Source organism: Cyprinus carpio, chromosome A8 (assembly GCF_018340385.1).
Source record: "Cyprinus carpio isolate SPL01 chromosome A8, ASM1834038v1, whole genome shotgun sequence".
Lineage (NCBI taxonomy): Eukaryota > Metazoa > Chordata > Actinopteri > Cypriniformes > Cyprinidae > Cyprinus > Cyprinus carpio.
The window spans coordinates 947,326-960,240 of record NC_056579.1 but is presented as its reverse complement, the minus strand read 5'-3'; the positions used below and the strand labels follow the sequence as shown (position 1 = coordinate 960,240).

Below are 12,915 nucleotides of genomic sequence, written 5' to 3'. Positions count from 1 at the left end.
ATTTATTCCTTTAATAAAAAACACTGTATTTCTAAACAGATTTACAGATTTTGAAGACCTAAACAGAACACAAATCTATCAAAAACATTAGAAACGTCTGTGAACATGCAGTGTGAAAGCTGTAAGTGCTAGAGCTCGTAGAAGTCCAGATGAGCGCCGGACTGGAAGTCGTCGTCCAGCAGGAGCTTCATGAGTTTGGCTCCGGACTCCTCGCAGGAGAGCAGCTGGCCCTCGGAGAACATGGAGGAGAAGGAGCGCCGCAGCTGCAGATCTCCGGAGGAACGGCGCGCCTGCAGCTGCATGTCTGTGTCCAGAGGACCTGCGGCACACACAGATGAGAAAACACTCATAGAAGCTGATTAACTTCCTCTGTCTGTTATCAGCAGTGTGTTTCTGCCAGGGTCACGCTGACCCCCAAACCAGCGATTCCCAAACCTAAGCTAAAATATTTACTTGAAGTTGAGATGTTACTTTGAGAGTCCATATTTCAATCATTTATCAACACATTGATTAAAGGTCACAAGACATGCAGGTAAACAAATACAATATTTAATTTTTCATATGATTTCATGTTTCATTTCATGTTTATTTTAAGAATTATTCATTTATTGTAAATGTAATTAAATTTTTTTATTTACAATTTTTAATTGTTTTTATTTTACAATGTTTATTTTTACATTTTATGTATTTTTTAGTACATTTATATGTTTGTTGTTTTTATTTTTAATTATTTATTTTAATTTTACTTTTTTATTTTAATCGTTTTTGTTTATTTATTTGTGACGGTACGTTTATATACGTTTAATTTAATTGTTAGTTATTTATTTTTGTTTTAAGTTTTTAAATAGTTTATTCATTCATATTATGTGTTTTTAGCAAGTTTTATATTTTAATAGTTTTTATTTTTTCATTATTTATTATCCTTCAATTTACATTTTTTAAGTGTTACATTTAAAAAAAAAGTTATTTATTGTGACATCAAATTTTTATTTCTTTCTATTTGAATTTTATTTTTTAATTATTTACTTGTTTTAATTTTACATCGTGATTTAATTTTCAAGTGTTTAATTTTAATCCGTTTTTTTAATTGTTTATTTAATTTAATTTTAACATTTTTTAGTAAGTGTTAGATTTTAAGTTTCATGTTTAAATTAATTTATTTTCAATTTTCCATTTTAATGATTTGATATGTAGCATTATATTTTAATTGTTTTTTTATTTTAAATGTATTTATTGTTTTTTGTTTTAATTACATTTTTTCAATTATTAATTTAATTTAAAAATTTTATGATTTAAATGTAAAGTTTTTATGTTGATTGTTTTTATTTTAAAATGATCTTATAATTTTTAATTTTTAAGATTTATTTCTAGTGTATTATTTTTAATTGTTAATCTATCTTTAGCTTTTGCTCAGCTCATGAACCTCAGTTTGAGAAACCCTTCAACAAACACTAAATAACATGTTTGCATGTCTGCTTTATGATAAACCAGAGCTCCGCGGCACTCACCGGGTGCGTAACTGAGCACTCTTACGTCCGGCTCCTCCTCGGCTAACACGCGGAACATCATCTCGCGGGCGGCTTTCCCGGTGCAGTACAGGACCCACGACGGGAAGGGCTTCAGCGCACACAGAGAGCTGATGTTGACCACCGAACGCCGCAGACCCAGACGGCGAGGAAACGCTTGCAGGACACCGGCGGTCAGGCTGAGCGCTCCGCTGACGTTCAGAGACAGATAACGGTTGACCTCCACCGGATCAGTGAAGGTCAGAGCGAAGCGAGACACGTCACCCAGAGACGCTGAAACCGAAGAGGACAAACAATCACTCACATTCTTCACATTACTAGAGAAAGATCAGCTTTTAGTGTAAACAACTTCATTACTCAGGATTTCTGTCTTGTTTTCCAGAACAAATATCTAAACATTCTAAAATCTGCAAGATACATTTACTTGAAACTAAATGACATCAGAAATAACGTCTTGTTTTCTGAGAAACTTATTAAAATTAAACACATCTCATGTTTCCCCCTTTGAATTAAGTTTATTTAGTAAATATTTGTTTCTGTTTTAAACATTTATTTTTTTAATTTTGATGTGTTTTTATTTTGATGAGTTTTTTGAAGTCATTTTAGTTCACGTTAATGTGTCTTTATTTAAGAAAGTTTAAATAATTGTACTGGAAATCAAGACAAAAATAAGTAAGAAAATCTAATTTTGTAATGTATATAAATCAATAATAAAAATAAGATAAAAAAATATATAATTCAATAAATATATTTTAATAATATTTTTAGTTAAAAAATACAATTTAAATAAAATATTTTAAGAATTACATTAAAGTACATAAAAATTAGATTTAAATTAATACATAATTAACAAATAAATTGCTAAAATTCAATAAAACATTAAAAAAATAATTTTATTGATTTTTTTTTTTAATTATTCATTTCTTTTTAATTTGACATTTTAATGATTTAATTTGTAGATTCTTTTAATTTGTAGATTTTTTTTGATGTGTTTAACTTAATTTTATTTTTCAATTATTTATTTAAATTAACATTTTTATTACTTAAATCTTTAGTGATTTTTTAATTTGTTTAGTGATTTTTTATCTTTATTATGTTTTGTTTTTTTTTATTTTTGTTTTTTTTATTTTTTAGTATTTGTTTTCATTGTATTATTTTTGATTTATGTCCAGTGTATTATTTTTACTATTACTATTTATTTTATTTTGTTTTTTTAAGTAGTAGATTTATGTAAATGAATATATAATACATATAACTGTAAGTTAAGTATTATGTTTTTTTTTATTGAAAAAATTTATATATATTATTTTTTTGTTTGTTTTTGGTGGGAAGAAAGACAATAATGAGTTAGATACTTTTGTTTTTTTTTTTTTTTTTTTTTTTTTGCAGTGCAATGACAAAATCAAGCGCACCTGCATTATTGATCAGGAGTAAGTGGTCTATTTCTGACACTGAAGTCTCTTTAACTGCCCGAACCGTTTTTTCCACGCCGTCCTTCTGCTCCAGATCGGCTTGCACGCAGCGGACGTCCAGTTCGTTCTGTCCGCCGTACAGGGTTATGATGTCCTCCTTCAGCTGGTTGAGCTGCTCTGAGGTTCGAGCGACCAGCATCAGGACGGATCTGGGCTTCAGCAGGCAGCTGAGCTGAAACGCAAGCGTCCGGCCGAAGCCTTTCGACGCTCCTGTGATGATGCACAGAGCTCTGCCCAGATCCCTGGACTCTCGAGAGATCTCGTCTTCCATCGTAGGCTTTCAGAGACGCTGGTGGTCAGATGATGATGAATCTCAGCAGCGAGTGGTGCTTTATATCAAGTGACTGCGAGAGAAACCAATCCATTTCACGCAGTTTCACAAAAGACCATTCATAAAGAAAGAGTTAATGCCATTAAATAAGGTATGAGAGTGTAAAATATGATGAGTTCTGCGTGATGCAAAAGTACAACATGCAACTGCAAGGTGTTTGACCACATAGTGATGGAACAATTACGATTTGTTAGTATTTTTTATATATAGTGTCTTCTGCTCATCAAGGATGTGTTTATTTGATCAAAAATACAGTAAAATTTTTAAAATATTATTATAATGTAAAACAGCTGTTTTCTGTGTGAATATCTGTTAAACTGTAATTCATTTCTGTGATGCGCAGCTGTATTTTCAGCATCATTACTCCAGTCTTCAGTGTCACATGATCTTCAGAAATCATTCTAATATGATGATTTACTGCTCAAGAAACATTTCTGATTATTTTCGATGTTGAAAACATTAATATTTTTGTGGAAACTGTGATACATTTTATTTTCAGGATTCACAGATGAACAGAAAGTTCAAAAGAACAGCATTTATTTGAAATGGAAACATTTTGTCACGTTATAAATGTCTACATCTGAATAGTAGTTTACCACGGTTTCCACAAAAATATTGTGCAGCACAACTGTTTTCAACATTGATAATAATCTGAAATGTTTCTTGAGCAGCAAATCATCATATTAGAATGATTTCTGAAGATCATGTGACACTGAAGACTGGAGTAATGATGCTGAAAATACAGCTGCACATCACAGAAATAAATTACAGTTTAATATATATTCACATAGAAAACAGCTGTTTTACATTCTAATAATATTTCACATTTTTACTGTATTTTTTAAATCAAATTAACGCAGCCTTGGTGAGCAGAAGAGACTTAAAAAACATGAATAAATCATATCGATTCCAAACTTTTGACGGGCAGCAGTGTAACTCATTTAAAATCACATTGAGTTTCATCTAAAACACTTACTAACGAGAAAGACAAGCCTTTTATTATACAGGAACCCACAAAAAGAGTGAAGCAGAATAATAGCCAGAGCAGAAGTGTAAATGCGGAACAGGACAGAAAACAGATTCTCTTTCAAAGGATGCACAAGCAGAACTATATTAATTATGATATAAAAAGCATATGAGTTTAAACTAGTGCAACAAGCACTGAAGATGGCGACATGTGTCATCTATTTAACGTCCATCACTAATCGTCAGAGCAGCAGATGTCCATGTGTCCTCATGCGACGGTCAGGAGGACACAGAATACGGTCACATATCACGCTCTGAATTAAAAATCAGGCACCAGATTATAAAGTAAACAAACGTAATTTTCTGCCAGGATATTTTCTGTTCTACAAACATTTCCTTCAAACCTAAAACACAGTTTAATGCCATGCATGATTCAAAATACAGGAAAAAAAACCTGTGAAAATCAATACAGTAAATTGCTTTAGTATCTCTGTCTTGTTTTCCAGTACAAACATCTAAACATTATTAAATCAAGATGCATTTACTGGAGAAGCAAAATTATTGACGATAATAGTTAGGTCTTGTTTTCTGAAAAATGCATCTAAAAAATCTGCTAATGTGGTCAGAAAATTTATCTTAATCCATTGGCAGATTTAAAAAAAAAAATAGTTTTAAGCAAAAACTCAGTTAATTCTGATACATACATATATATATATATATATATATATATATATATATATATGCTGCTCAAAAAACATTTCTGATCATTATTATTATATTTTTTTAACATGTTGCTGTGCTAATTTTAACATATATATATATATATATATATGTGCTCAAAAACATTTCTGATCATTATTATTAATATGGAAAACAGTTATATATAATATATATATATATATATATATATATATATATATATATATGCTGCTCAAAAACATTTCTGATCATTATTATTATATTTAAAACAGTTAAATACACCTTTTTTTTTTAGGATTCTTTGATGAATAGAGAAATTCCAAAGATCAGCATTTGTCTGAAATGAAAAGCTTTTGTAACATTATACCCTCTACCATTCAAAACCTTGGAGTCAATATTGGAAATGATAGAAATTAATGCATTTATTTAGCAAGGATGCTTTAAATTGATCAAAAGTGATGATAAAGATGTTTATGATGTTACAAAAGATTTCTATTTCAGATTAATGCTGTCCTTCTGAACTTTCTATTCATCAAAGAAAACTAAAAAAAAATCTATTCAGCTGTTTTCAACATAATAATAATAATAATAATAATGTTTTCTGAGCAGCAAATCATCATATTAGAATGATTTCTGAAGATCATGTGACACTGAAGACTGGAGTAATGATGCTGAAAATACAGCTGCGCATCACAGAAATAAATTACATTTTAACACATATTCACAAAGATAACAGTTATTTTAAATAGTAAAAATATTTCACGATTTTACTGTATTTCTGATCAAATAAATGCAGCCTTGATGAGCAGAAGAGAATATATATATATAAAATCAAGTAAATGTTAACTGACACAAAATAAAAAATACTTAAACTTATTTTATTTCAGCTAGTTGCCAAGGAAACATTTCAAATTTTTACTTAAATTAGCTTTTAAGAACTAGAGTAACTAGACGTAAAACTGAACTGCATATAAATATTTAATAAAAGCAAAAAAAGAATGGAAAAATTAAAAAAGAAAACTACACAGTAAAAACTGATTTTTCTAGTTGGAATTGTTGGAATGGTTGTAAAACACAAGAAACTGCTATTTTAGTTTTTCTAGTTAAAATCTCAGTATTTAATTCAATGGGTTCCTTTACTTGTGAAATGTGCAAGTGATTTCTAAGTGAAAACTATTTTAAAATGAATATATTTTAATAACACTGATGAGGATTGATCTTTAAATGATCAGGAGTCGGTTCAGTCGTGTCATGTGCTCTGTGGCTGCTGATGATCTATATATAACTTTAAGATCAAACTCGTCTAAAAACAGCCCGTGAAATCAAGATTAGATTCAAGCAACTCAAGATGAGAAGTGAAGAATGTTAATTGCTCCCCGTGAAGAATGAGCTAATAAAACATTAATGTATCTGTATCTGTCACAGCTGTTAGCAGAAGCTGCAGCGCTTGGATTGAGAGAAAACAAGTTGATTAAAAGATTCAGTCCATTATTAGGTAAAAGCACAGCATGATGGGAGATTTACCAGCCAATTTGGAAAGATGAGGTCATTTTTGATTGGGATTTTCAGGAGCTTTAGTGTTAAATCAAGATTCATGAAGCAAAATGACTTGAAAAATCTAAGAAAAATAATCTTAATTCAAAGGGAAAACAAGATTTTTCTGACCCCATTTAATCATAAACACTTCATTCACTTCATCTCTATTTAAGGATGTTTGCACTGGAAAACAAGTCAAAAACACTAAAGAAGAGCATCGTTTTTTGCGGTGCATGCGCATTTATGCTGGTGTTTTCAGCTCATGTGTAATGTTTAAACATAGCTCATGTTCCCTTCACGGTCAAGATTAACCCTCTGCACGTAGCATTCACACTCAAATGTTGTATAAATCTAATGTTGTGTGAATAAGAAGCGAAGCGTGGTTTCCGACATGCAGCTGACCGCGCTGGAGGAGAACGAGGATGACCTCAAGGACTTTAAAGTCGACATACACAACTTCCTTGACTGCTGGCCTCGGTCCAGCAAACCACACACACTGGACAGCGTCTCCCACTTCCTCAGAGTGGTGCGTGAGCATCATGTTAGATGCGGAGATGTGCATGTGATGTGTTGTGAATCTTCTTGTGACAGGTCAGCTGTAACGGGTTCTTGGTGAGTGATCAGCGAGGGCTGTTCGGATTGTTCCCGAACTTGTGTCTGGTCAATCACGACTGCTGGCCCAACTGCACCGTCATCCTCAACGACGGCAATGAGGTGGAGAAACCGTGGTCTTCACATCCTCTGGAGGAGCGTGAGAGCAGACAGGTGAAAGTATGGTGGGTGGGAGAGGAATCAGAGAGAAGATGGCAGAGGAAGTGAGAGTCTGAACCGAAAGAGCCCCCGCAGCTCATGTGATTCAGGGTTTTCAGTGAAAAGCGTGCATTAACCGAAATACTGTGGCCTGCGTGTGCCGCAAAGATCATTAGAGATTGCTATATACATGCATTTTTGTCTAATCACTTTTGTGAAATGTCACATTCAGCTCATGATGTGCAGAAAAGAGCTTCTCGGTCAGCTGGATGCAACTGAAAGAGAACACTGAGAATGCCTTCTGATACAATTGTATCAATAAATCACTCACATCAGATACACTAGTGTTCACAAGTATTCTAATTTTTTTATTTTAAATGAAATTAAAATTTGCATGATTTTTTTTGCTCAATAAGGATGCATTAAATTAATCAAAATATTGTAATATACACCGAAAAAAATTATACTATTTTATACTATTTTTTTTTTAAGGTAAGTGGTTGCAATCAATTTATTTTAGCTACATTTAAATAAACAAATTTAGTTGACTGTAGCTAAAAATGTAGCTAAAATAAATTAATTGCAACCACTTACCTTATTTTTTTTTTTTTAGTAAATTCAATTAATCATTTTTTTTCAGTGTGCAAAAGATATCAAAATTTTAAAAATTACAATTATATTTCGAAAATATTATAATTTAGTAAAGATATAAAGTGACTATTCTAATGTTACAAAAGATTTCTATGCTGTTCTTTTGAACTTTCTGTTCATCAAAGTATCCTGAAATTAAATGAATGCAAATCATTATTTAAAGCAGATAATATTAAAATATTAAACACTGATAATGTTGAAAGCAAACTGATTTCTCCTCTTCTCTATCTTGCTTGCTAATCTAGTTTTCTTATAATATATAGTAGTAATAATAATAATATTTATTATATATAAAAAATATTGATGGCTCTTTGATGAATTGCTTTAGTTGCTTTGGGGGGGGAAAGCATCTTCTAAATGCATAAATGTAAATGTGATCATCAGCATATCAGAATGATTTCTGAAGATCATGTGACACTGAAGACTGGAGTAATGATGCTGAAAATTCAGCTGCTCATCACAGAAATAAATTACAGTTTAACAGATATTCACATAGAAAACAGCTGTTTTACATTATAATAATATTTCAGAATTTTTTAATGTATTTTTGATCAAATAAATGCAGCCTTGCTGAGCAGAAGAGACTTCTTTCAGAAACATTAAAAATCTCACCAACCTCAAACTTTTGAACACTAGTGGAGACTGTATTTATGATAAAATAAATAGTTGAATGCAGCGGTTTACATGCAGATATTCACTCTTTAATGTGAGAACGAGAACAGAACTGGACTGAGAGCAGATTCTGTGTATGACTCTCAGAAGAGGTGGGTCTGTGCAGCTCTACCTGTCTTCATCAGATCTTTCTATCATCACATCCATCACTCCAGATAATCAACTACCCAAACACAGCCAAAAACATGACAGAGACGCCGAAAGATCCGCTGGGCTAAACACAGAATCAAATGCTGATCTTTTTACAAATCTTTCCATACAGAGGTGGATTATTTTACAAAGCAAAATGAACATTCTGTCATCATTTACTCATGCTCGTGTTTTCACTGTAGCTCACAGGTTTTGGACATTAGAGCACATATACAGCGGCATGCAAAAGTTTGTGAACCCCTTGCAGAATCTGTGAACATGTGAATAATTTTAACAAAATAAGAGAGATCATACAAAATGCATGTTATTTTTTTATTTAGTACTGACCTGAGTAAGATATTTTACATAAAAGATGTTTACATTTAGTCCACAAGACACAAAAATATCTGAAATTAAAATAACCCCGTTCAAAAGTTTGTACTTTTGAGTAACCCCATTAATACTGTGTGTGGTTACCTGGATGAAATTGTTAAATGTAACTTAAACTAAGCAAAAAAGAGAAATGTCAATGGCAAGTACATGAAATAAAATAAATTCAAGTTTTTATTTTTATTTTCGTTCAGTAACAGTTACTTTGTTGCTTTCAAGTAACAAAAATGTTTTTAATGTTTTTTTTTTTTAGTTTTAGCAAGAAATAAGTTTATAGGCAGGAAAAGGAACGTTAATTACTCATATGTCATGGTTTACATTATGCAAAATAAATTATTTTAGAAGATTCCATGGATAAATAAGTGATGCTATATAATATTAAGTATATAATATATCTTTAATAATAAAAAATATAAAAATAAAGAAAAAGGATTAAAGATTTTTCCAACTTGAGTGAACTGGACATCTTTACATCTTACAATTCTGACTTTTTTTTTTTCCTCAGAATATATATATTTTTTTTTTTCATTTATTTAAATCTGAATCTTTATTAATTTTTTTTATAAATTTTTTATTTATTTTAATATTTTTTATTTTAATAATATTTCCTATTTTTAATGATATTTTAATTATAATAATATTTGTAATCATTTTTTATTTTAATGGTTTTTTTTATTATTATTATTGATTACATTATATACACTGCAAAATATTTTTGTCTTGTTTTCCAGTATTAAAATCTAAACCTAACTAATATCTAAACATAAATAACAGAGTTGCGAGATGTAAACTCAGAATTATTTATAACTTTTTGTAACTGTAAGATAAAAACTCAGAATTCTAAGACAAAAAGTCACTATTTTTTTCCAATATTTTTATTTTGTGGTGTAAATAAGATTCCATTCACATTACAGAAATACTGAATCACAAATCATCACAGAAATACAGAATCAAAAATCACAGCACAGCATCGGATTTAAAGGCATAGTTCACCCAAAAATCATCATTCTGTCATTTACTCGCCAAACCCACACAGCGTCTGAAAAACACAAGAAGAGGTGTTCTTGCTGCTCTTCTCATTACAGAGAAAGCTGACAGTGACCAGCCATAAAAAGAACAAAATAAAAGTCCTGTGAAAGCAGATACGCTGCTAAATGTCAAATGGATTTGGGATGGTGTGAAGGTTAGTAATGATGACGCAGTGTAGTGTGTGCAGAGGTACACATGAATGAAATGTTGAGATATGAGTGTGTTTGCAGAGCTCACACGTCTGTCTTTGCTCTGGAGAGATTAGTGCTGGTGAACATATCAGTCCTTCAGTCCACTAGATAAGGAGCAGAGACGCCGGCTAGTAAACACAGAGAGTCATTATACTGAGACACGAGAGAAAAGGCCACTTCATCATCTGTGTGTGTTTGTAACGATCATGGTTTGTATCCCATGCAGAAATATGAAAAACAGAAAATTCAGAATAGATGCATTCAGACTTCGAGATCAGGGAGCACTGCTTGATTCATTTCTCTACATGATGAGAATTTTTTAGTCTCTTCTTTGTTTTTGAGTGTCATTTTGAACTGTAAAGTGTTTCGTAATTAAAATCTCATGAGGTTTAAAGGATGATGTTGCTCGTGTTGCTCTTTATACATCGTTAAATGATCGTCTAGTGTTTCTGCTCAAACAGACCCAAGTGAGCCAATAGTCATCATTCAGAAAGAACACAGAGCTGTAAAATCAGTGCTCAGATCATTTGATGTTGAGAAATTGAGTTATTTTTTCAACTCAAGAGGAGGCACGTGTGATATTAGTCTTTTTCTCAGAAAAAAAACTGAAAAAAAGGAAACTTATGGAAAAGTCTCAATTTTCGCTCACTGTACGGAGAAACAACTGCGACATTAAAGAGATCCTCATCGTGTTTTTCCCTCTCAGAAGTTACTTTAATATTTCGAATTAGATTTAAATTTTATATTTTCTGATTTTAATTTAAATTTAGTTAAAGATTTAGTAATTTTGTCATTTTTTTTTTTTTTTTAAATATGTTCATTACAATTTATTATTTTTAGTTTATTTAGTTTTAGTTATTTTAGTACTTCGGTAGCACTTTAAAATAAGGTTTATTAGTTAACATGAACTAAGCACGAACAACACTTCAGCATGTATTAATCTTAATGCTAATTTCAACATTTACATTTAACACGAACTAACAATAAGCAACTGTATTTTCATTAACTCACATTAACAAAGATTAATAAATACTGTAATAAATGTGTTGTTCTTTGTTTATTCACGTTAGTTAATATATTAACTAACATTAACTAATGGAACCTTATTAAATGAAACTAAACAAAAATCAGAAATGTTGCCCTTATAATATTTTGAATTAGATGTAATTATTTATTTTCTGTTTTCACATTAATTTTAAGGGTTTAGCCATTTTGTTGTCATTTTTATTAGATTTTATTTAAATATAAATCCAATATGTCTTTATAGTATTTATTAAATGTATTAGTTTATAGTTAAATTAAACAAAATTTTATTTGAAATAATATCTGAAAACTTTGTATTTCATTTCATTTAATTTTTATTTCAGACTTTTTATGGTCTCAGTTTTAGCTGAACACATGCACAACACAAACCTTCTCTTTCAAATAATGCAAATAAATACATAGATCTGATTTTGAGAAATCTTTAATAAAAAAAAAAAATAAATCCCTTCATGTTGTTGTTTTTCTCAGATCATGGTGAGTGTGGTCTGCTTTTACGCCAGGCGTTTGCTGATCCTCTTGTAGACGAGGCTGCCGAGAGTCAGAGTCTGAAACACAACATCAGTCAGATGAGTTTAATTCAGTAAAACCTCCCGTGTGCTGATGATAACGCTGATCTCACTCACATTGACCAGTGTGTTTTCATCCACCAGCTCTGTGATGGATGTGATTTTGTTCAGGACGACCTTCAGCTTGTTTCCCTCTTTATTCACAACAGCCTAAAACACAAACGACAGCATCATTATCATCAGTGCAATCAAACGCTCATTAAATCCTGCATGCAGGTCTGTGAGCGCAGCAATACCTTCATTTTCTCTCCGGTCAGGGTTTCGATCTCAGCCTCCTGTCCGACGGTGAAGCTGTTGGTCAGAACTTTGGGTCCGGTCGTGACGGTCACTTTGAACTGATCTCCGTTCTGCTCGATCTCAGACACGCTCTTGATGTCTTTGCCTTTCTCAATCATATCATCAGGAAGACCTGAAAAGATAATCAGGTGATTAGCAGTGCAATGCATGCAACACTCAATGTAATGGTCAATGCAATGCATGAAACACTCAATGCAGTGCATGAATCGCTCAATGCAATGCATGCAACACTCAATGCAGTGCATGCAACATTCAGTGCAATGCATGCAACACTCAATGCAATGCATGCAACACTCAGTGCAATGCATGCAACACTCAATGCAGTGCATGCAACACTCAATACAGTGCATGAAACATTCTGTGCAATGCATGCAACGGTCAATGCAATGCACGAAACAATGCAATGCATGCAACACTCAATACAGTGCATTTAACTGGCTAGTTTATCAGCAGTTCATTCAGATCCAGCGTTCATGATATCCATGCATTAATGTTAGATTTCGACTCACCGATGGCCTTCATGAAGTCCACGAATCCCTCTTGACTCTCCAGCTGATATTTCCCACTGAACGACATGATGACCGGTGAATATGTTGAGTAACTCCAGAGCATTTAAGAGACGCTTTTATATCGTCAGACACAGAGATTAATAATTATTAACCTGAC

The 12,915-nt window shown here is 31.7% G+C and overlaps 2 protein-coding genes across 2 annotated transcripts; both read right to left on the bottom strand.

Moving 5' to 3' along the window:
- Positions 1-3,320, bottom strand: LOC109094786 (sepiapterin reductase-like). The gene is made up of 3 exons (XM_042761538.1): positions 2,939-3,320; positions 1,509-1,799; positions 1-319 (listed from the first exon to the last, which is right to left on the bottom strand). Exons 1-3 carry the CDS (start codon positions 3,267-3,269, stop codon positions 129-131), a joined length of 813 nt encoding a protein of 270 aa, XP_042617472.1. The 5' UTR covers positions 3,270-3,320; the 3' UTR covers positions 1-128.
- Positions 3,321-11,791: 8,471 nt separating this feature from the next.
- Positions 11,792-12,915, bottom strand: LOC109095519 (fatty acid binding protein 1-B.1). Its single transcript, XM_042763046.1, has 4 exons — positions 12,759-12,915; positions 12,189-12,361; positions 12,010-12,102; positions 11,792-11,931 (listed from the first exon to the last, which is right to left on the bottom strand). Exons 1-4 carry the CDS (start codon positions 12,859-12,861, stop codon positions 11,878-11,880), a joined length of 423 nt encoding a protein of 140 aa, XP_042618980.1. The 5' UTR covers positions 12,862-12,915; the 3' UTR covers positions 11,792-11,877.